Genomic DNA, 27,573 nt, shown 5'->3' with positions numbered 1-27,573 from the left:
CATTTATCCTTTCTTTCGTACAGATCAGTCGTTCTGTCCCCTTTGTAGAAAAACCACCCCCACCATGATGTTTCCACCCCCATGCTTTATAGTGGGCATGGTGTTTTTTGGAATGAAACACAGCATTCTCGTCCCTCCAAACACGGTGAGTGGCGTTTAAACCAAAGAGATCTTGGTCTCATCTCATGACCTTCTCCCAGTCCTCCTCTGGATTATCCAGATGCTCTCTGAAGAACTTTAGACGGGTCTGGACATTTTCTGCCTTAAGCAGAAGGACCTTTGGAGCTCTGCAGGATTTGAACCCATGACAAGGTTGTTTGTTACTATAGTAACCTTTGTTACTGTGGTCCCAGCTCTCTTCAGGTCACTGATCAGTTCTCATCTGTTTCCTCACCGTTCTCCAGATCTTTGTTCCATCTGGTGAGATCTGTCATAGAAATCCAGGTGGAGGGAGATCATCAGTGATCTTGTATTTCTTCCATTCTCTAATAATATTTCCAACAGTTGATCTCCTCTCATTAAGCTGCTGCTTATTGTAGATTGGTTCATCAACAGTCTTGTTCAGGTCTAAATGTTGTCTCTGGTGTCCTTTGACAGCTCTTTGGTATTGGTGGAGACGATGTGGTCTGACTGTTAAAGGTGTGGACATGTGTTTTTATATAGATAACCAGTTCAATCAGGTGACATTAATACAGGTAACCAGTGGAGGGTAGAAGGGCTTCTAAATAATAAGTAAAGGGTCTGTAAGGGACAGAAACTGTGCATGTTTGTAAGATCTTAATACTTATTTTCTGCACTATTGTACAAATAAATTCTGTAGAAATCTATCAATGTGATTTTTCTGGATATCTTTTTTTATTCTGTTGTAACAGTTGAAGTGAATCTATCATGAACATTACAGACCAGATTCAGCTTTTCAGTGGAACAACTTTCAGAATCTGTGACTGACAAACATTTATCTGCATCATAAAGTTGACATGTCTGCAAGACTTAAAGGATATCAAAAACAATAAAATTCACACCAGTCCTTACACAAACATCGTATTTATTTAGTAAAAACAGATGGACAAAATAATAAAGGTGCTCCACTGATGTCAAACTAACCCTTGGTGGATTGTGCATGTCAAATCAAAGGCATAAAACAATGAAAACACTGAAATATTTCAGCAGATTAAACACATTTAAATATCAAAGATGAACATGTTCCTGTGCTAAAACTATGTTTCGGCACATGAACACATCTACTGCTTCAAACACCGGCATGAAGGCATGAAGGCATCAGTGTGAAGTTGACAGATACGAAACTAGTTATCAAAAAATAGTTCATATGTAGCAAAATGACATTTTATACACCATATGTGTTCATCAACAGGCCTTTCAGGATCCCACATCTTAGTCAAATCCCACATTGACAACTTGCAGAAATCACAGCAGCTGTTTCCTCAGGGATGACCTGGAATCGTCCCGTTTTGATTGGAGGGATGAAAACTACTGCTTTTTACTTCTCTGATCAGAAGATTCACAGCGGATTGCTGGAACTCGCTGTTTGCATAAAAAACAAGTGCAAATCTCTCTTTGCAGGTGTTTCGTTTCATCTTACTGCGTGATTCAGACTTTCACTCAACTTGAAGCAGCGATTTTGGAGCAGGACAACGCAGCACTGTGCCTTAAAAATAGGGAAGAAAACAAACACTTGTGTCGCTCACTCAGTGAGCTGCTCTACATACATTCATGTCAGGATCCCACTGCTGTTCAGTCACATCATGTTAGATACTGAAACACTATCAATAAAAAGGAGAAATTACAGTAGACGTACACGGATGAGACTGCCAACAGCAGTGAGGGCTCCAGCTGCTCTCAATGCAAACACTCCTCACCAGGTGTGAGAGGCTTGGATGAAGAGGATGCTGATGCAAACAGAGTCCTAAAAGTGAGGAGAGAGACCGTTTGATCCGACAGGGTTCCTCCTCCCTCTGCTAGATGTCAGCAGGAGGAGCAGCTTTGACTACTTTGAATGACAGCAAGGAGGAGGAGGAGTTCAGCCGATGTTCAACTTTCTCTTCCCGATGAATGCTGGAGTGTTGACGAAGATCAGACAGAGCTGAGACCGTCTCTGCCCGACCGGAGCTCGAGGCTGGCTAAGCAGCCACCGTGCTCACCACCTCCTTCTGCACGACGCCGTGTTTCCTCTTTCGACAAAAGGCATAGAGAGCCGCCAGAGGAATACAGCTCACCGAAGACACGAGCAGCAGCCCGATGAAGACCTGGCCGAACACCGGATACTCCATCTGTACCGACTTCCCCTGAAAGTACCACAGAGAATGGACACCATCATTAGCGTCTGACCCTCAGTTCCATGCAGGTGTGAGTTCCAAAATGAAGCGATCAATCACAGGAATCAGGAGCCACTTTGGGTCCCAACCAGTCCTCTGTGAGTTTTCTCAGTGTGGAACAACTTGTATTTTTACTATTGCTTTGCACTGTTGCTACAGGAACTGATATTGAACTAACCCAGCAACTGCCCCACTTACCACATCTTTGTCCCATGCCTGATAGGTGGGGGTCCCTCCCTGGATGTAGGTGACGATATAAAACACAAAAAGGCTTATGAGGAGGAGGGGGCTCACTACCACCCACATGATCTTCCAGTACCAGTTGGGACGGTGACCCAGCATGTCCTCTATGTCCTTTTCAAACCTTCAATGAGAGCAGAAGAGAAGATAGTTAGCAGATGGAAGGGACCCCCACCGCCATTAACGGTACAGGAAGTGTCCCTGTAAAGGACGGAGTTTCTTCAAACACCACCCACCTTCTGATTCCATAAATGTAGCTGACAGTAATGACTTCGATGAGGACGATTAAGAGCAGTGAAAATGTGGCTCCGTAGTCGTTGAACATGGTAAACCAGTAGTTCCCAGAGGGGGTGGTGAACCCCAGGCCCAGCAGCAGACAGAACACACACACCCCAGCTGCAAGACAGACCATCAACCATCAACCATCACTTTAAAGCCATCCCACCAAATCTGGTAAAGAACAAGCAAAAATGGCGGTAAACACTTTTATTAAGTGATTGCAGTTTGTATGTTTTCATCTGCTACGGATTCACAACAATTTGAATTAATACATACTCCTCAATTATAATCTCAATTTTATTTATATATGTTCAGCAGATTTATATATGTCTTCCGTCATGAGAAAAATGCCTCAAGAACATGTTAAAAACACCATTTTGGGCCTGTTACATTCACCAAACAAAGAGTCTCATAACGTCTGTATACACAAACATCATCGGTATGACTGAAGATTGTTATTTCATTTAAAACTTTACCACGACTGACTAAATTGTTGACGCTAAAAGTTACGCATTGACAGACCATTCATGGTCACAGCTAGATGTGCGTTTTTATGTGGTCCGTACCGTTAAACACCTCGTCACTGATGCAGGATGTGATCTTGAAGTCTCTCAGAGGCGTGATGATGGCTGTGATGTTGCCGAGCATGCTGCCCATCCCCAGCAGCAGGAGCATGAAGAAGTAGAGCACGGACCAGAGCTGAGACAGAGGCATGTTCTTAATGGCTTCACTATAGACGATGAAGGCCAGGCCGGCGCCCTCCACAGCCTGAAACCCAGATAGACACCATCAATCATGTATGATCCATTCTGGATCAACGTGATCATTTTTGATCATCAGTGTAAGGACGGAGGCCCATAACAGTACTTGAAATACTTGAAATACTTTCCTATTGTGTTCTGTTCCATTTTTTTTTAATGTCACACTTAAAGCTGTAAAAAACTGACAATATTAAGTTTCTTTAAAGTTCTCTTTAAACAGTGACATAAAAGAGAAAAACGGTTTCAAATCTAATTTACAAACACATTCAGAAAAACCAGGAGACAGATTGATTATTTGTTTTTAATGCAGGACTCTAAAGCTCACTTATCAACATTTTGATTTTTAATGATGTACAAGTAGTAATCTTTCCAGAGCTAGAAAAAAGTTGTACTGCCCTGAACTTTACTTTGAAAAACAAACAAAGACATAAGCCTCGATTACCCATCAACCCTATTCAAGTTGAGTGCATTTTCAAATATGTATTGCATGTGTTGCTGGGAGATCTAGTCAAAGTGATTGTCTAATGGATGACAAGTGCAGACTGAATATTGACAGGAGGATTTCACGTGAACCGTGGATTACAGAGTCTTTACATAAAAAAAAAAACACAACAGGGAATAGAGGAAGAAAGGAACGGGTCTCTGCTGGAACAAATAAAACAGACGTCCTTTAAACTGGTCTGACATCTAATATGCATAATGCTACGTTCACACCGGCCTTGGAAACGCACGTTCAAGCGACCGATTCCAATGAAAAGTCTATGTAACAAACGTTTTCATGTTCTGAACTCTCGCGTTCAGGCGTCGCTATGCAAGTTTGATGTTTTTGGGCTCTTCGTACAAAACGCGTGGCCATTGAACGCACGTTGAAAGTTAAACCACTTGGTGTATGGATAACGTCATTTTTTAAAACACAGAAGTACCAACCATTTGAAAGCTGATCATGGAGGAGTAATTGATTAATAATTACAGTTTGTGCCAAGCTGGAATTCTGTGACACTCTAAACCTCTTCCAACTGTGCGCTAGTATCGGGTAGCGAAGGTCTAGTGTGTACACCATATGGTAAAAGTGTGTTCAAGAACCCGCGCTCAGCACGTTCTTGAACGTGCATCACATGCCCGGTGTGAACGTTGCATAAGAAGCATGCTTTCTCTGTGACACAAGCGTAAAAGCAGCATGCTTAGGCCAATGCAAAGCACACTCAGGGTCAGCCTGTATCTGCACTGATTGCCAAAAATGTCCTTACAAGAGGGATCAAAGTTGGGGCACGGGTGGTGGTGAGGGCTACACCTCCCCCAGAGCGCCGCCGCCAGAGCCTGGAGTGGAAGAAGAACGCAGGAGAGATGGAGGGAGAGGAGGAATGTCCAATGTAAAGATGAGATATTGGTGAAACACAAAACATTCTTGTCTGTTTGGATTTGGGACTGACACATAGAAACACTGGAAGCCCCTCCCCAGGTGGTTGCAAAAATGTACAGCAACTGTAAGATCCAGGCAGTGTCCAAGGAGTCATCAGGGTCAACATAGCTGCCAAGACCAGACAAGGTCCGGTTTGTCCAGGATGACATAACCGTCTAGAAAAAGTCTTAGTCATATGCACCCATAGGGGGTTGTACGGGTGCTGTGGGGTTTTGGGTTGTCTGGGACTGTGGAGGTCAGAGACAGGATGACACACTTGCACAGGAGCGCAGGTGTGTCTTGCAGTTCCTTTGACGCTCGTGCAACCACCTCAAGGGACATCACTAAGATGAAATGTACCTTTGTTGTGCGTGTGATATGCGTATCATTAGGTATTTGTAGGGCTAACTGTTCGCTACAGGCACTTATAATGTACATATGATGCTGTTGTTCAGTGGCCTTGTGCCACACTCTAGTCTCTAGTGAGGTGTGAGAAGTGGCTTTGAGCAAGATTTAACCCTTGTGCTATCCTAGGCACTTTAACATTGGGAGTTGGGTCATCTAGACCCACTAGACAGTGCTCTGAACCTTTTTTCTTCAATGATTTGTGATCTTCACTGGTGTCCATAGATTACATGAAATCTTTCCACCTTTATCCACCTTTGTCATGGTAGGAAGAACACGTCAATGTAAGGGTGGGGTCATAGGATAGCACAAAGGATAAAGGGATTGAAAACCCAAAAATCCATACGAAATGTCTACTTATCTTTACATGTTAACTGTAACTAACCCTAACCCCTCACTACGACCTGTCACCCGCAGCATGCCTGTAGAAAAAATGTGCATGAACATTTTCGCTCTACATTTTTACCTTGTGGTCTACGACCTTTATATTTTGTGCCTGTCACTTGCGTGTCTCGTGTCGGTTTGACCAATTTTAACCTGCAGACAGCCGGTATCCGCCTGTAAGGTCAGGTGTGACTGAGGCATAATTATTTCGGACCTTTATGTATTTGATATTAATGGAGAAACTGTGAGTTACCTGTGAGTTATATAATATTTTCAAATAATAAAGAGAACATTTAGAATTATATTATAATATATTACCCAGGGTTCCTACATGTTTATTCAAGTTAAGACTTTTTAAGACATTGCACATGTCTCTGCCTAATTCCAGCCCTATGGAGGAAAAAAAACAACAGATATCCTTGAATTTCAGAACAATTACTTGTCAGGAGTGGAGTAACGTAATAAATTACAATTACTAGACTATAGAAACCCTCATGACTTCATTCCTCACATTTTGGTGCAGTGCAACCAAAGGTGACAAATCACACAAATGTATGGAAAGAGTCTGACATTGTCTCTTGCGTAAACCAAACAAAACGAATATTAATAAAAAAAACAGTTACTGATGCATGTGGGCTAATGCAGAGTGATCACAGTAAGATGAAGACAGTGGAAATATAGACATGTATGAATCTAGGCCCATTCGGCAACTGGAGATATTTGGATTATTTCCAATTAGTTGAAAACAAAGGCAAACACATTTCAGGTAAGTGCGATTTTGTCTTGGACGTGAACTGCCTTCCACTGCCCTAGTGTCAATGAGCAACCTGTCTAGAACTATATAGGCTACTATATTATATTATAGATAAATTATGCTATATTTTTTCATGTTCATGTGGTGAAATTAACGAGGTGGGGCAAAAACCTGATTGGCTTTGAGTTGCCTGTATGTTTTTATTTTGAGGGTATCTTGTTTGTGTTAACTTTACTCCCTTTTGAATTTGTATGTGAGTGGAAAAAAGTAATGAGTGGTGAAGTACTTCTTAAATGAGGGAATAACTAATGTAATTGAATACTATTTCACCCAGTAAATAAAGTGAAGTAATCAGTTACTCCTTAAAAATAATTCTTATTCTTGTTTACTTGTTTGTTTGTACAAATATTTCATTTACATTTGATTATCTTGAATCTGAAAACTTTACCTGGACTGTTCAGTATCCAGTACTGGTTGAGGTTTTGGCTAAAGATGACCAGGATCCATTTGAGGTCAGTGACTCTGATCGTTTAAAATGAACCAAAATCTACTATGAATCGGATCAGAAATCACAAATTATGATATGAATCGCTGTTGAAATGAATCGTTATAACGTTAATACAGATAAATATATTTGAGAACTAGACTGTAAATAAAAATGTAGACGAGGCTTTGTGAAAAAATATTCAAATTGATTATTGTACTAAAAAACGTAAAAATGCAGAAAATGCACTCTCTCCTTCTCTTCTTCTCTACTAATTTCAGCTTGTACATCATTCAGCTAAAATTTTTAATGATATTACTCCACTTGCTCCAAAAATTGATAAATTGATTCAAAAATCTTGCCTAATGTAACATAAATTTGCATGTTTTTAAATTTTGATACTTGATGAAATTTTGCTATGAAAATCTCTGAAACAGTGTTTTGTCTATTTTACAGATATAGTATTTTTTTTATCATATGAATGACTTTTATAAGTAACATAATCTGCATATATTTTATATAACTGATCTGCATTTGCCATGTTGATTTCTAAAATAGTTATTTTTACATTACAATTAAGTAATTCATCTTTGTCATGTGCTTTATTGATACTTTATGATTCTTAATTCTGTCTGATAAAAGCCAGGAACCGGATATTGATAAATCATGTAATAAAATGGTTAAAGTATAACGAGGTGGGATTATATAAATTCGCTTCCTTCCACTTCCTTTCAAGCAATATTTATTAATATGCCTGATTATCCTAAGTTTGATTAGTTACTGTATGAATGTATAGCTGATGATTGTATTGCTTTTGGGTATTTCTATTTGATTGCTTGAAATAAACCATTTCAAATCAAAAATTCAAATCAAATCAAATCAAAATGATGAGATAAAGTGCTGCCTGGTTCACAGTTTTAGCCAGCGGCTGCTTTTCTCTGAGTGGTAAAGCAGCAAATACTAAACGCATAGCCGTGCGTACCTCTGCCAGATCTTATCCCGGTACCGGTCCCGTACCATCCCTGGTCACAACACTTCATACCTGAGCTCATGACCCTCAAAGACAACTTTTTTTTATTTGCATTGAAGCAGACATGGAGGAAGCGCTTGTGCACCAGCTAATGTGAGTAAATGTTTAAAGGTCACCTACAACATTTGATCTTTATTCAGATGGGTTTGGTCTTTTGTGCTCCAGACGGAATGGTTGCATTGTATTTTTTCTTGATTCAGTATTTCATGAAAACATCATTTTGACTGCATCAGCGTCTTCATACCTCGATGCCCATATCTGGAAACCAGTGCATGCAGCACTGCCCACATCAGCTTCAATTAGACTCAAAGATCATGCATCTTGCCCATCTACATGTTAACGCATGTTGAAAACGGCCCTCATTCATCATTTTCAAAACTGACAGTCTGCTGATAAAATGTTTTTGTGCGCTTCAGCAGAAAGAATGAAGAACCTACCGTGTCCAGCTCACTCTCCAGGCTGCAGTCTTCTAGTCTGCTGGACAGCTCAGCGAACTGCTGCGGGTACGTGGCGTTCAGCCTGTCCATAACCTCCAGGACGTTGTTCAAAGAGATGGAGTCTTCGGCGAGGCTGAAGGTGTTCAGCAGCAACACACGTGTCCTGCAAGACCAGTGCAACAACAGCATGCTGAACCTAAGGTTTTCTCTGGTTTGTCTTTGCGTCTCAGCTCCTCTGTTGGGGGGGCAGAGCTCCCCTGATCCTATGGTGAAGTTCACTCCATTGACTTCCTGTTTTATTTTGCAGAGCTCTGCTCTTGAGTGTTTGTCAAGACTTAGTTTGCTTTCATGAAGTTGTTATAAAAGAGCCAATAAAAGGACTTGGATCTGTGATAGGACAGTCTTTTATAAATGCGACACAGGTATGAGGAAGAGGAAGAACGCTGATTCCAAACCCCCCCCATCCAAATGCACGATAACATGCAACAGAGACACACAAACCTCTCCAGACAGTTCTCATAGTTCACAGTGGCCTTGAATCCGTAGATGGCAAACGTGATGATGGCAGCAAAGATGGAGGTCCCGCTGTTGATAAATGAGACGACAATGGCCTGCCGCTGGAAGTTGTTGTGGTACTGATTGTAGCTGGCAAAGGCTATGAGGGAGCCAAAACCCAAACCCAGAGAGAAGAAGATCTGGGTGGCCGCATTGATCCAAGTCACAGGATTGGCCAACTGCTCCATCTAAAAGGGCAGAAAAAATTCGGTTTACTCTAGCAAAGCTTTGAGCATTGTGGTCACAGCGGTGGATCTGGCCTCACCTTCGGTGTGAACATGTACCTAACACCGTTGAGGGCTCCGTGCAGGGTGAAGCCCCGAACCAGGTAGATGAAGAGGACCAGGTATGGGAAGGTGGCTGTGAAGTACACCACCTGTAGAGCGAGACCACCACCAAAGTCAGTGCTCTTCAAACGCAAACATTTACTTCAGCTTTCTGTGCAAACTTTAGGACCCTAAAGGACCTAAACGTCTCTGTCAGGATGGTTTTCTGTTAAAAAAAACAACAAAAGCAGATCAACTTCCTCCATTTTCCTAACTCGCGTTATCCCTTTCAGGGTCACAGGGTCACTGGAGCCTGTCCGGGTACTGTCAGGCGAAGGCGGGGTACAGGTCTGGACAGTTTACCAGTCTGTCGCAGCGATGAACTTTTCCAGAGAAAAACATAAAATTCCATTTGAAAAGTGGAAAGTTTTTTTGCTAAATTTACAAAAAAACTTCAATATCGACTGCAGCATCAAGAAGTACTAACACAGTACCTCTGTGTTAGTACTTTCACGTGTACACACGTTACTGCTCAAAGGCTTGGGATCCTTTGAAATTATTTTATCCATTAAAACACATCACAATTTGTCTGAATAGAAAAAACAACACGCAAACACTATCAGCATTAAAAAAATTGAGATATTTTGTTGTTTTTTTTATGGTAGCCCACAGAAAGCAGCAAATGCAGAATGTGGCAAATACAGCTAGGTTGACTTAAAGTATTTTATCTTTGTCTTTGCTGCTTGTCCAGACCCTGCTGGTTAACAGGTTTTATTTGGTTCCATTGTCATTTGACGACCCGAGGCATCACTGTCGTCCTGCACAGACGTGCAGTGCACTCATCCTCTCCATTCCCTGTTTCTGCTGCTTCCCAAAATGGAAGACTTCGTAGCATTTTAAGTGGTTATAATTTTGTTTAAAGTTAAATAACTTTCCCTTCTGAGCCCCACAACAGACTTCCTTTTATTATTCTGTCGTTCTTTCCTTATGTCCATTTTAAGCTTGTTGAGAAACGACTCCCCAGCTTAGTTAAGCCACTGAACCAAACTCAAGAAGGGCAACGTAAAGGTTAAAAAAGTTTTCTTAGCAGCTTTTCATGGAAAGTGATCCAGAGGACCAGCATCTGCTTATAACACATTTTCAGGCAAAATAATAATTTGTTTCTCTTTCTTTTCAAAAAGTGAAGCCAAATGTTTGCGCGTCAGTGTTTCCCTGCAGATTTACATACATACAGTCAGATTGTTTAGGCTCTTGTTGTGTCTGTGACCTCTGAGAGCCACAGAAATAATTTAGACTTTGCATTACTGGATGATTTTGCTCCCATTGAAGCAGCATAGCTGGTCATAGCTGTCATTTTAAGAAATGTGTTACTGCGGGCAGAGCAACAACACTAGAGGAATACAAACGCATCACTAAAATGTTCCTACTCAGTAACTAACATAGTAACTAACCTCCTTTTAAGTTACTTCAATCCTGCTCTCTGCCTGCAGACACAATCATGCTTCCGTACCCAAAAGTTTGACCTTTCGTCAGTGTGTTCATCGTTTCAGACAGAATCTGAGAAAAACATCAATGGAGATGACGGGCTGCTGAGAGCTACAGCATGAAGGAGTAAGAGGATGGAGGTCAGAGAGGCGCAAACCGCTGTGATTGGCTGGAAACGAAAATGCCGCCAAAACTCCAAAACAGGAGCCATGAAGTCGGGGGTTTAATTCCCGGTGAGCTGGTGTTATTATTCAAGCCTGCACACAGAGTTCCACAGAGGGGGGAGCTTTTCTTACCTTTCCTGTGGACTTGACCCCCCGCACAATGAAGAGGAAAGTAATGACCCATGCCAGCACAAGGCACAGAGCCTGGCCTGTGTGAATGCGTCCATTCTGCTCAATGGAGGGGGATATGTCCAGAGTTTCTCTGTAGAAGAAATACTGGGTGGGTGTAGCTCTCTCACACTCCTCAAGAGGTCCTGTCCGGTTGGAATTTACGGGGCAAGCCGCCCAGGGCAGGACAGACTGTGAACATAGAAGTGTTCCAGTGAGGTCTCATCCAGCAGCACGCATCTGAGCTGATCATTCAGCAGCAGCTCACCTGAAACGAATTAAAGAGGTACCAGAAGCTCCATGCGTTGATGACGTTGTAGTACAGGCACAGATACAAGGAGGTGACCACACTGGCAAGACCTGAACCACAAGAATCTCACATTTAACACAACAACACTGTTGCAGTATTCAACGGCAAAAATCCCAGCTGTGAGCATCTAGTGTGGCTTTTTAAAAATAAAAAGATGCATCTCAAAGCAAACACACAGATCATTCTAAACACCAACCTAGACCTCAGTTTAGACCTCCATAGCTGTCTATGCGCTGTGTGGACCAAGAAAACACTCACAGCGTAAAGTTCCATCAAGAATTGGTGCTCACGTGTATAAAGACACACATGCACACATTGTTTTTGTTTACTCCTATCATTGTTACAGCAACACAAGTTAAGACAGATTTGCATCCAAATGGGGAGCGTAAATGTTTTGAGTCCTACACGAAAACGGCATTAACAGCCAAAGCTAGAAGTCATTTTGAGTAATGCTGCATGTTTGTGACCAAATGATAATGATGAAGAACAAGGAAAGTAAGCCTGAATTTTGCTTTCAAAGCTGAGCATAAATGTGAAATGTTATTTGATAGAAGCAAGTTAAGGACTAAACCAGATTATTTTAAATAGCATGTGTTTTTCAAACAGAGCTTCTCACTTTATCTGCATTCCTGGTTTTTCAGAATTTTGCTAATTAGAATGGAGGCAGAACCTTTAGACGTCGTGCTCCTCTCTGGTGGTACCAACTCTCTGCTTCAGATCTAGATCTGTCTTTAAGAGTGTGTTCAGAATGGAAAAGTCCGTTGGTCCAGACTGAGTCCACTCAATTTGGTCCGGATCAAGTACTGAACCTTGTGTTTGGTCTGTAGGCATATACTGCTGAGGGTTGTTCTGTTAGAGCTGAGTAGTTTTTCTCAGTATGATTTCTCGTGGATATCCTTGTTTCTGTTACTAATTTATGCCTTAGTCACATGCACCCGAAAGAGGGTTGATCCGAACGGGTTCTGTGGGTTTTTGGGTTGTCCGGCCCCTTGAAGGGTCATATGAAGGAGTGACTGCATCTTGCAGTTTCCTTGAGGCTTGCACGGCTGCCTTAAGGGATGTCATCACAATGGAGCGAACCATTGTCGTGCGTGTGGTACGTGTTTTGAGACGTATTTGTACGGATAATGTAAGTTACACACACTTACTACGTACGGGTGATGCTCTCATACGGTGTCCCACACTCTAGTCGTTAGTAAGGTGCTAGTACTGGCCTCTTACTGACCACATGCAAGTGCTGCCCACATGGGGTGTGCAGGTATACGAACGCCTGTAGGACATCTGGAGGCCTGTAGGACACAATGTCCACACAAACTACACTCTGATTGTCAAATTTCCTATTTTCTAACAGTCGCGTAAGTCGAACAGCACTAGCGGGCTCTTTGCGCAGTCCAAAGAATTTGAGGGGGGGGGTTGACAACTATTGAGGTCTAAACCGTATCCACCATTAACCCTTGTGCTATCTTGGATGACCCCACCCTTCCATTGACGTGTTCTCCCTACCATGACAAAGGTGGATAAAGGTGGAAAGATTTCATGTAATCCATGGACACCAGTGAAGATCACAAATCATTGAAGAAAAAAGGTTCAGAGCACTGTCTAGTGGGTCTAGATGACCCAACTCCCAATGTTAAAGTGCCTAGGATAGCACAAGGGTTATGGGTGTGTGTCAGCAATCAGCAGATGTTCCAGTGTTTTAGTTTTGTATCTTTCCTGACCCTAAACAGTCATGAGTGCTGTTCCCCCTCCCCACATCTCTTTCCTCCAGTTCTTCTACTTGGAGGGAGTTCTCTTCACAGTTACCAAATATGAGGGATTACACCAGGAGCTTTTCCACATAACCTGCCCGTTTGTTGTAAAGACAACCAAAAACAAAAAATTGTACTTTTTGGAATGACCTGGACTGAGTGGGAATCTTGAATTATTTCAAATAAAATGGAAAAATTGTGAAGTGTTTATTTTGTTTGTAAATATATTTTTTAAACATGTAAGCAAATAATAAATACTCTTTTTAGCAAGCAGCCTCTACTTAATTTAATTAGGGATTTGCGTTGTTTTTAAGTAGAAGTACAAAGTTTGTTGATGGAAAGCAAACAAACCTACAACATATGATCAACAGTGAGGCACAAGCAAAAATAAGAAAAATATGTTTGCCGTGTTGAATTTAGAACTTACCTACTCCTGACAGGTACGGGCTGATGGCAGTCCACGCCCCAATGCTGCCCAAGCGCATCTTCTGACCAATGGCAAGCTCCATGTAGAACAAGGGCACACCTTCCAGTATCAGCATCAGGAGGTATGGGATTAAGAAACCCCCTGAAATGACAAACACACTTAAATAAGCAGCTGAAGTCTTATTCCAGATGTGTGGCTGTTTTGCAGGAAAGACTTTCTCTCATGCATGTCTGTCAGCGTCACTCCGTCACGTGGTTTCATCACAGGAGCTTCTTCTTTACCTTTCTGCTGCTTCTTCAGGGGTCTCCACAGTCAATCATCCACCTCCATCTAAGCCCAGCCTCACATCCTCCTTTTCTACATCCCAGATCCTCCTCTTTCCTGGTAGCTCCAACCTCAGCATCTTTTCACCAACATCATCACTGTTTCTCCTCAAAATCTGTCTTGCAGTCTCTAAACCAACATGGCTGCTCACACCCCAGTCATCTACACCTTTACTTTCATTCCTAATGACACTCTTTAGTCACAAATCACACCTAAAACCTTTCCCCACCCGCTCCCACCTGTTTGCACACACCTCTTCACCCCTTTCCCACACTCTGTTGTTCTGGACTGAGTTTATAAAGTCCTCCACCTTCTCCACCTCTGCTCCCTGTAACCTCACTGCTCCACTGGAGTTCCTCCCACTTACACACAGATACTCCGTCTAAAATCGAATGGTTCAATTAAAGAAAAACACCAAAAACTGTCTTGAAGGGTAAGCAGGCACACATGAAAAGCTGGCAGGTCTATGAATCAATGAGCAGGAACAAATATGCAAAGGCTGCTCATCCAGAGAAACATAACATTAAAGGCTCTTGGCTGTGCCGGAAGCAGTCATTGCAGCCTAAAAGAGATGTCTGCACAGGCAGGGGAATGAATCGGATTCTCTCGCAAGTACATTTTACAAACAAGTTTGTACAAGAGATTCAAAATTTAATCCCGTTGCCAAAGACAGGGACTGATTCATGGACCCGCCCCTCCATCAATCAGGCCCCCCCCAGGACAGGCACTGTGGCGACGAGCATTTCAGCTCCACCTTTCCACTCTGCTGTTTCCAACCGTTTATGGCTGCACGGCTGCAGCACCCAGACCCTCTCGTCGGGTCCAGATGACCCTGACGTCGATAAACCCAAGCAGAGGCTCCTCGAAAATGACGTAGAACAATATTTAGTAAACTGAACTTCAGTCACATTTTTTTCAACTATGAAACAACTCTTGAAAGTTTTACTGTGGAAATGAAAACCTGTAGCAACACTTTACTTCCAGGATTATTTATTTCTGTTAAAAGTATCGCATCACATTTGTTTAGTTAATATAGCTAGAGCCTTAATAAATTGACTGAAGTGTATTTTTGCCACAGCTCCCAGTTAAACTCTTCTGGATCCAGATCATCCCCAAAGGAACTCAGAGCCTAAACCTAATCAGCCTCTTAGAAGAGGACACTTCAGCAGCAGGTCTGCAAGTTGGGAGGACTTGGATCAGTTGGGTCTCAAATCAAAATCAGAAACCTGCCCTGTTTTCCAACAACACGTCAAAGCAGATCAGAAAAAATGCAGGAAGTGGAACACTGATCACTCTGTGATCCCCAAATGATGGACATAGTTCTTGTCAAACAGCAAATCAGCTTGATGGATTCTTCACATGCATTCAAGTAGTATCAAGCAGGGAGGCATTGGGTCCCATTTTTAAAACATTTGATATGACTTAGCCTGGGTTTGAATCCATGACCTTCCAGTGGCAGGGCAGATGCTCTAACCACAATGCCACTGAGCTGGTAGTGGTTCTAATCACCATCTCAGATTCTGGGGTGGCACAGAGATCAGAGATTATGCTTCCATCTCAGAGCTCAAATTGCCATCAACATGTTTATGACCAATGAGCTGCTGTCTGAGTCCATTTCTGTGAGGGCCCACCGAGAGGATCAGTGGTTCTGGGCTGACCCCACGCCTCATGTCGCCCATGATAACTAGGTGGCTTCCTGCTGATGCTCAGACTTTTTCTGTGCTCAGCAGCAGCCGTGACAATTATGTAACGCCTGTGGCACCCAACACACGTTTGAAGTGAGGTTGGATAACTAGCATTGGTGGTAAATAAACAACTGTTTGGGGACCCAGCTCATCACTTGCATATAACCAGCTGATTGTTGGACCAAAACCAGTTGGTTGTGCAAAGCCTGCTGATTAGTGTAACTGCTTTACAGCAGCAAGCACTGCAGGCAGAGAACATTCTACCAGATTCAGTTCTTAAAATCCATCATTGCACAAACCTTCACTGCTCTAGCCGTACCCTAGCCCCACTCTGGCAGCGTTCTGGGCCCACTCTGGTACCACTTTGGCACCGCTCTGGCTCCTCTCTAGCTTTGCAGCACCAGAGGAGGACAAATGGGATGTTCTGGCGTCATAAACACGGGTGTTAGCTTTTACATCTGTGTGTCAGTTTGCTCACTGTGTTGTCATGGTCTCACTGAAAAAAGCAACAGGCTCTTCATTCAGTTACCGTTGAGTCAAAGTTTTGATTGTGAGCGGTCAATGTCTGTCAACTCCCTCGCCACCTCATAAATCCACTTGTTGGGGAGTCGACATGAATTCCTTCTGCTTCTGCCATCCGCTTATTTACCAGACTGTTCAAGATTATTTCAGATTCCTTGCTGTACATAATAAATAACAAAGTTGTGGTAAAACCCAGAACATTCTAACATTAGGCCGAATTAAAGGATTAAAGGGTCGGGTCACTGGATTTGGATCTGGTCCAGTCTTGAATTCACGTCCACACATTTTCGCTCTACTGCTCACATCAGGACAGTGATTACAGCAGAAGCGTGCTTATTGTGGAAGTTCTTACAGTAATGATCTCTGAAGAATCAATAAAAGCATAACAAAGCTCCCATCCAGTCACATTATTTCTGCTTTAGACCCTTTTATGGGGGGGTCATTACAGTTTACGGCTGGCTTTGCCCACTAATCTGTGGAGATCCAGTCAGGAGGAACAGAAAGGAAGAAAGTACAACAACAAGGAAACAAAGCAAATCTCCAGCTTATCAACCACACATGTGTTTACAGATACTGCAGTTTATCTGGGGGAGGGGCCACACAGTCACTTATTAAAACAGTGTTCATGAAAAGCTGGCACAGGATGAAATGAAGATTAGAATTTAACGACAGCTGAGTTTTGGAACAGGTTTTATGTAATCCTTTGTCGCTCCACCTTCAGGGCAGACGCCTGCGTCATGTAACCACAGGGTGAGGGGGCCAAATGAGGCACAAACATTACCTTAGAAAAGGTTGACAGAAAGGAGAGATGAGATGGATGAAGACAAACACTGCTCGTCTTCAGAATTCTTCATCTCTGCATATTCATGTGAAACACAGAGATTCCCTGAAAGCAGTGATCTGCTCATGACTGAGCTCTGAACGTAGTGCCATGTGCACACACATGGGGTGCACACACATGGGGTGCACACACATGGGGTGCACACACATGGGGTGCACACATTTGGCACGTGGCAAGATGCACATTCAAGAAGGCGTTGAACACGGGTTCTTGCACACGCTATCAGCACTTGGTGTTCACACAGGTCTGTCACCAGCTGATATTAGCGCATGACCTCACAGTTGGAAGAGGTTTGGTGTGAAATGTCAAAGTGGTGTAAATCTGGGGAATCTTGCTCCAGGTTTTTCCTTAACAGCTCTATTACTATTTGTGAAAGACACGGTGTGATAGAATTCCAGCCGAGGACAAACTGCAATTATTAATTACTCCTTCATGATCGATTTTCTTTTTTATTTCCAACTTTCTCTATTGAACATTTCGTAGTAACAGACATTCAAGTGAAAAATATTTACAATTTTGAATGAGAAAACAATCAAGGAATGTCACCCCCCCAAAACTTTTCCCCTCCCACTCTATCATCCTAATCCCAGCCCACATACCCCAGCTAACCCCCCCTCCCCTCCCTTACTTGGCTAAACATAAAAAAAATTAAAAATAATAAATAAAATATTAAATAAATAAATAAAATAAAATAAATAAAAGGCAAATAGAATGTAATTTGAGTACAATTATGAATTTAGGAAGGCAAATCAGTAGAAACATGAATATCGTTCAGTTTTAATCAGAAGGTAAGACCAGGGTATTGACATACTGTAGAAAGGGATTCCAGTTGGGCTGAAGGGATTTAATTGAGCCTCTGAGCGAGAACCAAAGTTGCTAAAGTTTAAGATTTACGTAAATCATGTCGCGCAGCCAGTGGACATTCGAAGGGGGTCGGGGATCTTTCCAGCTCAGTAAGATCAAACGACGAGGCAGCAGAGTGGTAAAAGCCAAAGCCCGTTTCATCGTGCCTGGTACAGCATCATCAGGAGTGAAACCAAATATTGCGGTGATCGGATTAGGTGTAATATGGTATGTATAGGCTCCTGATAGCACGTTAAACACATTGAACTGTTGCAACTCCGGACACGACCAAAACATGTGAACGTGGTTAGCAGGGGACCATGATCGATTTTCTGTCAATTAAAAACCGGACACAATCCATATGCTACTACCAAATCGGAGTCCCTGAATGGTCAAAGATCCTGAGAACTGACCTAAAAACCTCAGCAGCGACACGTCAATGTTTTGAACATGACTCATCCCATGGAGGATAGGAAAGCTGCAATTGGGAACCATTTGGTAGTTTCACTTCTCAATCCAAGCCCTTAATGCTGAGTTCTAAACAGGGAAGAACAGGGTCACATTTGTAGAGTTTTCAGGTTTTTGACCTGACAGTGGATTTGAACTAACAACCTCCCAGTATAAGGGCAGACAGTCTCACGAGACCACTGAGCTGGTCTGAGCACTTAGATACTCACAACACCTGCAGGCACTTGAATAAGCTGATTTTCCTCCAACCTAGTTATGGGGAATAGAGAAAGTTCTGCACTGAAAGGGCTGTGTGTAAATTTGACTTAATGATTTGTTTTAATACAGAAAGGTCTCTCAGCCTCCTTCAGAGCTCCACAGGAACACAATACAACACTGTCATTGTCAATACACAATATGGATTTTCAGCAGTTTACTTACTACGCAGCATTTCTGCCCCTTAATCCTGTTTTCACTGACTGTGACTTTACTGTCTTTCATTTGGTCTGTGTTCAAACTCGGAGCTCTTACTTCCACTCGCTGATCACACCATCCGATCACAATCTGATTTCTAAAATAGTGTTTTCAGTAACATGTGGACACGATAACCTTTCATTAATCATTTACCTGATTAGCAGCTATCATCCTTCCATCTTCCAAACTTGCTAAATCCTTTTAAGGGTCACTGGGTTGCTGGAGCCTATCCCAGCTACAGTAGGTGAAGGCGGGGTTCTCACTGCACATTCTGTCGCAGGGTCACAGCAGCTATCAATAATGAAATATAAGAATAACACATGCTGGCCCCGGCCTGGGTGACGAATGGGATCGCCCGGGGGGCGGTTGTTCTCTTTCTGCTGCCGTGCGGGCGTTGGGGGGGTTCTGGCTGCCGCTACCACTGCGGCGGGGGTTTTGGTGTGGGGATGGCTGGGCACTCTCCCTCCTTCCTTTCACATTCCATCATCCATTTTAGAAGAACATAAAGACTCACTTAAGCACAGGTGTGAGCTCACCTCTACATAAATAGTTTGCGTGATTGAATGAAATATTTCACACTAGTTGGTTTGAAGGCATAAGTATGTGTGTGTGAACATTATTAGTATTGTGTACATGTTGACATGTGGACATTTTTTGAGCCAACAGGTGTGTTTATAACGTGTGTGTGTGGACAGGCCCCGCCCTTAAAACTTGTATTACATATGAACCTCACTGTAATGAGTATAACCATCCAAAAACTTGCTGCTTACTTCATTGTTTTACCCCCCCCTCTTATAATCACCCTTCTACCCCCCCCTCCAACATCCCTCTCTCTACTTCCCTCCTTTCCTTTTCCGTCCAGTCCAACACAAAAATTTTTCAAATATGATTAAATGAATAATGAATAAAGTTTGGCCTCGATTACAAAAGGGGTTTATTCAGACATAACTCTGGTTTGTCAGAAGACACATAACCCCTGTTGTTAAAGTAAAATATGTCCAACACAAGAGGCCTTCAGCTCCCAGCTGTTGGACAGGACAAGTTAAAAAATACGGTAATAATAACAACACATCCTTTCTTCTCCTCTATAAAGCCAAACATTCTGTCATGAATCCACCTCTTTCTGATATATTTCATGCTTTTACATCAGAGCATTTGAAAAACTGAATACAGTGGACAAAGATCAGATGAGACCCCAGAGTAGCATTGTGTATCCACGGCAACCACAATCTCTTTTGAGTACAAATGAAAAACAACAGCACGTTTTTTTATATTGCAGACGTACAAGTCTCAACATTACACAGCCATCGCTACAGCCGTATTGTTCACAGAGAACAGAGCTGCAAAAATAAGAGTAAGTTTAAAAGTCACTTCAATACAAACTAGAGGTGTTCGGATCTGAAGATTTTGGCCCTGATCAGAGTCAGAGTCGTTTGATTTGGACACAGATCCCGCTTCCAGATCCTTTTGCAAAACATTTTTAAAAACTTTTATAAAAAATGATCCAGGTTGGTCCCTCTTTTTATTTCATTTACCTTCTTTTATTTTTAAACATTTAAACAGAGAACATCTGGGAAGTAGCTTCAACAATCAAGTACAAATAGTGGAACTATATAAAATTATTAATTATTAACTAGTAAAAATGGGTAAATAATTAGTAACGTGATAAAGTTTGGAAACTGTAGTTAGTTCCTTCAGAACCATAAGTCTTTTTTGATTTATTGTGATCTATGTTTACATGAAAAATTGTTAATAGTACAGAAATGATTTTCCTAACAATATTTGTTGCAGTTGAACAGGAAGCTGTTAATTAGTATTTGGTGACTGTAGCTTTATGATCCTCAGAACTATTAACCATTTTTAAACATATGTGATCGCACACATTCAAAACTAAAAACAAGGACGGTCCTCCAACGTTGTTGTGGTGTCATGAATGGGATGATGAGTTTTCATGACGAGCTCATGTCAATTAAACATTTATTAGTTTTGGTTGTTGTGAGACATTATGGATTAATCTATTTTTTTAAGTACTCTGCAGCCGCATCACTGCCGTCTCTGTTGGCAGCAGGAGAGCACCGTTCTGCTTAAAAAGAAACAAAAATCCAATCTTTTCTGCTGAAATGCCTTTGTAGGTCGATGTTTGCATTGAGACAAAAAGCAAGAGACATTTGCTGCCAGTTTAAAATGTTTATTAAAAGAGTTTTTGAGTGAATTTAGTTTTTTTAGTGAATATCTCACCAACTTAACTGAACTGTTTTTTGTGCCTCCTGCTCAAACTGCTGCTTTAGTCCGCTGCGCTTTACAACAGTAAAACGTTGTGATCCGTTCATGACATGCAGACTTCTACAAGGACATTTATTTGAAATACATACCGCTGATCAAAAAAAGAAAAAGATCCCATTTGGATCAAGTCTGAAACTCTGTGATCGGATCCAGACATCCCTAACGCAAAAATAGTTTTTCTAAATAAATCCGATAACCACCAAGATCTTCTAATGGTGGCATTTCCATAGTCATTAGATTTATGTGGATATGTAAACAGGCTCAGTGGGCCTGATGCAGCCTGTAGCAGCTCCTTATCATTTGATTTTTGATTTGATTTTATTGATTTATTTCAAGCATTGTAGTCAAAGCAATAAAGAATTTACACATATTTATCAAACTCATTACAGAAATGATGAAATGCATGGATTTAAAAGACAGAAAACAAAACAAAAATGTCACTTAAATCATATATGCTTATTTAAATACAGTGATCATTAACTAAAGTTTAAGTAGAGTTTGATTTATTGCTTGAAAAGCAGTGGGAAGAAGCAAGCTTATATAATCCCACCCCCACTGAGTTCATTCATTTGATAATTTTACAGTGTTTTAAATCCGGTTCTGATCAGATAGATTCTCTTCAAGTAACAAAATCCAGTGCCTAGAAATGATTGATGATCTTCAGAAAACATTACTTCATGATTTCAGTAAACATTAACGGTACCGATATGTAATAATAATTGATTATCATTAAAACACATGATAACATTAAACCAGAAATCATGAATGCAGGTGAGCCTGTCAGCTAAGCTGCAGCCTTCTTTGCTCTGAATTCTTTCACTGAGCCAACTTACTTCATGGATTGGGGGATTTGGTGCAACAGTCTCCTGAGCTGAGCTGCACACCTTGGACCTCAGAGAAAACAACAACAACAAAAATTCTCTATAAACTAGCATCTAACAAGAATCATCGCCAAGCCTCTGTCTTTGAACTTGCTTCAAATAACTCCCGAGCTCTGAAGAGAAGCTTCAGTCTATGACAGGAGATGCACATTTCACACACCCAGCTACATTCCAACAAAAGGAGGCAGACTTTCACAGCTACACCAGATTTAAGATGGACCTACACCCTCTCAGGATGGAAACTTCCCTGCACCTCAGTTCAGAGATGACCAATCCCTGAACAACAAAACAAAGAAAACGAGGGAAAAGCTGCTTTGGAGGAGAATCTCTGAAGGCAAAGAAAAGAAAAGTGACAGAACGTGTCACCACTGCAGTATCAAACAGAACCCATCAGCTGGGTTCTTCAAATAGCAGAACCAGACCGCAGAGAGGATGACCAGCAGGTGACAGGGGGTGAAACAGGTTAGTGTGGACACCAGCATCTGCAAACCCAAAGAGAGACCCCACCATTCCCTCATGATCCCCACCAGGTCTTTGCTTCAGAAGAGGCAGGAGGACAGCCAGGCTGTCTCCTCCACCAGCACCATGCAGACAAACAGAGCAGGGATCACATCACCTGCTGCTTTGAATCCAGCTCAGCGGAGCTCACTGTCCGTTTTACTGAGAAAACCTGGATTATGTTAACTATTGATGCAATTACACATCAAACCACCTCGGCTGCGTTCATGCTAATCATCATTAGCATGAACGCAAAACCTTTTTTTCTTCATGGTTAAAACTAAATTCAGGTGTCTGGGGGTTATATTGATTTCAATTCTGACTAACATTTTACACCTTTTATTGGGTACAATGATTACGGTTAACATTTCCAGGAGAGAGAATGATGTTTTTTTTTCTCTCCGTTAAAAATGTATCTTGAACAAAAATAGAATCCTTCTCTTAGTCGACTAAATACAGACATGAAACACAACAAGTGAAAACACAAATTAAGCATCAATGTGCACATAGTTTATTGGTTTATAGGAATCTACTTAGTACTAGTGAACATCTGCCCTCATATACAAGCACAGCACCCATGACTGTTAACATGTAAGCATGCCTCTCCTGCACACATGCACATAGGGCTCCGGGAATTGGACGGATGGGACATGCTGGCGGGGCAGATCCGGGGGTGATTCTCTTTGGGGCCTCGTCCCCCCCCCCCCCCCCCCCCTCCACTTTGACTCCCATATTAGACACTTTGATTCTTCGAGGGTTTTGTGGGGATTGTCTGATGGAGGGGGATACGGTGAAACATCCGGGCTCATCTCTCAACGGTCTGCTCCCCAATTTTTAACTTTCACTTCAGACACCACATACTGCATGTTGGCACCACACAGGCAGCAAACACACACTTACACAGAAGGAACCCAGGGTGGCGGCCTGTCTTCACCCACCTGGACCTCTCCGGGCAGCCTGGCGTGGCTGGGCGTGCAGTGATAGGGGGTCGGTGGGCTGGAGGGGGTTACTGTGTAGCGACGGCGGCGGGGGGGCAACCAGAAGAACGTGTGTATGTGTGTGACAGTGCATGGGTGGGGCTGTAGAGGGTAGCGTAGTGTGGGGGGAGGTAGGGGTGGAGCTGTGGGTGTGTTGTGATCTTTGGGCTGCTTGGGTCGGGCACCGGGGCTGGCCTGTGGTGACAAGGCTCCGGCTGGGTGATGGGCTGCTCCGGGGCCCTGGTCTCATCTTTGGCCCGCGTCCAGGGCCGGGTGGCCCCCATGGGTGCTGCCCGGTACAGCGAAGTGCGCCTGTCCTGTGGCCTGGGGTTCCTGGGTCCTGACGCTGGGTTCACCTATGCCTCCCGGTGCCGGACGGGGCCTGTAGGGGGGCCTCCTCTGCACCTGGCTGGGTTGGTGGGCGTTCCCCCCCGCTTGGGTTGCGTGGGTCCCATCGCTGGGGACACTCCTGGTCCGGGGGTCTCCCCCCCTCTCCTGGTCTGGCTGGTCGGGCTGGGGAGGATCTGGTTCCCTAATGATCACATGGTTCACTTTGGCAGCGTGCATGTAGCCCCACCCCCACGTGCACACTGCCACACTGCTCCCTGTCTGCTTTATCCCTCCTCCTAACCCACAGAGTATCGATGGACAGATATCTTCCGCTTGTTTTAGTGTCACAATTTCACGTTTGAATGTATATTTGCCTTTCTGTAGATGTAGCATAAATGTTTCACATCTTAAAATAATAATCTATTCAAATTAGCAATTCAGGACTTGTAACCCCTTACTTTCCCCCCCCTCCCTCTTTATTTTTTTTTTCTAACACCCCCCCTTTCCCACAAACACACACACTTTCCCCCTCTCCCTCCCCTTTGATAAAAGGAATATGCATACATACTTAAAACACAAAATGTAACAAATAAATAAGAAACAATTTAAAAAAAAACAGAAAGGGGTTTATACAAATTTACATCCTGGCTATCCGAAGATTCATAACCCCTTTTTGTGATGGTATAACCTGTCCAACACAAAAGGCCTCTAATCTGTTTGCTCAGTTGTTGGACAGAACAAGTTAAAAAGAAGTAGAAAAAAAAAGAAATTCACCTCTGATTTGTGGATGGGACCGTTGGTAACCCCGCCCCCACTTCCTGTCATCCGTCTGTTTACATGTTCTCCTGCTAGCTTACAGTCCCTCACATCGGAGCTTTCCAGGCGTACGGTTTAGATCCAGATTCAAACAAAGACGTTCATTAATCCATCTGTCTGCAAGTGGATGCATCAGAATGGAGCTTCTTCTTCACATCTACTAGCTTCACATCTGCCCCCCATCATGAGAAAAATGCCACAAGGACAAGTTAAAAACACCAAAAGCATTTTTTTCAAAGGAGTAGGTCTAGAAGGTTTGACAGGTGCTACCCATAACTGTCAGTGTGAGCGAAACAATCGACAACAGAGAAAAGCTCAACTACATTCCAGCTCAGGCAGCAAACATTAACATTTCCTAAAGTACATCAAATGTTTTGACAGGCTCTGGCTGTTCCCCTCTGAGGTTATCACATGTCACTGACAGCCGCAGCACAGCAATGCAGCAGAGACGCAGACCTGCTGGAAGAAGCCACACTAAAGTCACTTTAGAGCCACACAAAGTCACTCCAGAGGCTGTGGCTGAAGAATCGCTCCAGAGCCCCTCCAAAATCCCTCTGGACTCACATCCGACTCACTGCAGAGATTTCCCCTAAAGGCTATGCCACTCAAGAGAATCTCCAGATGCACACCAGAGCCTGTTCAATGCCACATCAAAGTGTCTCTGCACCCAGAGAACCTTCAGTGCGAGGAACTGGAGAGCCATGCCAGAGACAGAAAGTCTTGCAAGGATCCCTCCAGAGTCCCAGTGGAGATGACTAGAGATCAGGTCAGTAAAGCATCATGCCCGAGTCACATCCAGAGGCAGAGATGCAGTTCCTGATACGACCACTATGAGGAACAATTGTTGAAAAGGATGGACGGCAAGTGTAAAAACAAATATACAATGTAAAGAATTTACAAGAACAATGTTAACGTGGTGAATTTATGATCTAACTGACTGGGATACAAATATATAAATACAATTTCTTTAGTTTTGCTTTAAAATATTGTTTTTTTTACTGATCTTGTCGTGGGTCATAATGATGATAACATGACATTATTATAAAAGTAAGTTAATAAAGTTATTACTGAATATATCTTTATCTAAATGTTATAGATTGAGCGATGGATGTATTATGTAAGAATTCTGACCTTTAGTTTGTTTTGTTAAGTAATTTTGGTTAAAAACATTTTGGTTAAAAACAACACAAAAACAATCAAAGAATCAAAAAATGTTCCCCTCACCAAATCCAAAAAGGTTTGGACACGCCTGATTTAAAGGGCCTATATCATGCAAAATCAACTTTCTGAGATTTTAAGTGTATAATAATGTTCATTTCTCACCAAAAACAACCCCAATGTGGTCTTTTGATCCATTTCCGAGTATTCCTCTAAAACCTATAGCACGACTATAGCTTTCATATAGTTATAGTTTTCCTTGATGACTTCAAAATAAACGTGACATTAGAAAAAGAGCAAGCAGTTTGAAAACAAACAGTGGAACCTGTCAGAGCCTGGATGGACAGACCAGACTGCTGCAGAGGATCCTCAATAAGACTAAATGATAAAAAAAAGGTCAAATCACCAACTAGAGTCAACAAAACAACTATGAACTTTGTTAATTTGTGCTTTAAAAACACAACAAAATAAAAATTTAATATTATTATTATTATTTTTAATAATTAAAATAAAATGACCAGGAAGACAAAATAGAATTTCCTTGCTGTGTTTTTTGTAGATACCTTTTGGTCACTTTGAGCAATTATTATGGGCTGTAAATCAGTTACTAATAATGAGTAACTAAACATATAAAAATACTTTAAATATCTTCGTGTACTTTGTTGCGGACACAGTATGGCTTCCTTTTGTTCTTTCTTAGTATCCTTAAAAAATCCATGACTGAAATGTAAGGTAATAACAATGATGGATTTGTGTTTTAATCTGCAGACACAGCGCTGATTTGGACGAGCTGTTCTGGTTTAAATGCATTGTTCCAGTCAAGCAGAGCTGGTAATTTTCCACTGTTTCTGGTGGACTTTTTTCAACATCAGATGAAAAAACTGCGAGAACCCAAACCTAAAATGATAACTTTGATCACATACCCGCGCACACGCACGCTCTTACACACACACACTCGGACGTTTCAATTAAGAGCAGGTGAGAGTTGGACCCAGCACCTCTGTCGTGATTGGTTAAAACAATGGATGTGAATGAGACGGACACATCTGCTTCAGAGGACATTGTGGGGCGGGAGGGGGACTGGGACTCCCCTCTGATTGGTCCATGAGAGGGGTTCTGCTGGTCCGTCCACGCCAACAGGCGCTTCTATGCGCGCGTGTTTGCCGCACGCAGACAGCAGCGCAGCGCTCGCGCGCAGCGGCACGCGCTCTGTATCAAATGGAAATTTACAGAGTGAGGGAGCCCCGGGTCCGAAAATTATAATAACGGTCCCTACAGGTACCGCTCTGTCCAGCTCCGTGCTCCTCGTCGGCAGAGCCCGCAGTCCAAAGTTACTCACATACACGGAACCGAGACTTTCATTCAGCATAGGTGCGGAACCGGACCGAGCTCAGAAAAGGCAGCTGAACAACAACAAGTCGTCCTAAAAAAAAGTTCTTTGGAAACTTTGGACTTTTCCTCCTAATCCAAATAGAACTGCTCGAACCGGTCCGGAGCCACTTGACTCACCTCCGCCGTGCATCTGGCACAGGTACGGGAACCGCCACACGTTCCCCAGGCCCACCGCGTAGGAGACGCACGCCAGGATGAACTCCGTCGGGCTGCTCCAGCTGTCCCGAGCATCTTTCCCCATCTTTGTATTCGTTCGCGGCTCACGCGGCTCTGGAGCTGGCAGGCGCGTGTGCGGAGCGGCGAGCCCACCGAGCTTTTAAGCATCCCTGTGACGCGGCCGCCGCAGGAGGAGGGTCCTTCCGGACCGAACAGGGCCGTGTTCCCCCAGACCAATCAAACGGCGTCCTGTGATGTGTAGTACCATACATCACATCTGCTCGATGTAAAGTTTATTCCTCGCCTCGGTCCCTAGG

The 27,573-nt window shown here is 42.8% G+C and overlaps 1 protein-coding gene across 1 annotated transcript; it reads right to left on the bottom strand.

Moving 5' to 3' along the window:
* Window positions 1-1,028: 1,028 nt before the first annotated feature.
* On the bottom strand, window positions 1,029-27,573 carry slc6a20 (solute carrier family 6 member 20). Its single transcript, XM_004077640.5, has 11 exons — window positions 27,218-27,573; window positions 13,630-13,770; window positions 11,413-11,504; window positions 11,109-11,336; window positions 9,327-9,437; window positions 9,008-9,249; window positions 8,507-8,669; window positions 3,419-3,620; window positions 2,810-2,969; window positions 2,532-2,697; window positions 1,029-2,303 (listed from the first exon to the last, which is right to left on the bottom strand). The coding sequence occupies exons 1-11, from the start codon at window positions 27,339-27,341 to the stop codon at window positions 2,139-2,141; spliced, it is 1,794 nt and encodes a 597-aa protein (XP_004077688.1). The 5' UTR covers window positions 27,342-27,573; the 3' UTR covers window positions 1,029-2,138.

Source organism: Oryzias latipes, chromosome 16 (assembly GCF_053564925.1).
Source record: "Oryzias latipes strain Hd-rR chromosome 16, Olatipes_Hd-rR_3.1".
NCBI classification, from domain to species: domain Eukaryota; kingdom Metazoa; phylum Chordata; class Actinopteri; order Beloniformes; family Adrianichthyidae; genus Oryzias; species Oryzias latipes.
The sequence above is the reverse complement of the archived record's forward strand: the minus strand, read 5'-3'. Positions and strand labels throughout refer to the sequence as shown.

Coding starts and splice junctions, on each gene's coding strand:
- slc6a20 (XM_004077640.5), bottom strand. CDS start 27,341: ATGGGGAAAGATGCTCGGGACAGCTGGAGCAGCCCGACGGAGTTCATC. Junction 9,250..9,326: donor GGTACATGTTCACACCGAAG/GTGAGGCCAGAT, acceptor CTGCCCTTTTAG/ATGGAGCAGTTGGCCAATCC. Junction 2,970..3,418: donor CAGTGACGAGGTGTTTAACG/GTACGGACCACA, acceptor TCTGTCTTGCAG/CTGGGGTGTGTGTGTTCTGT.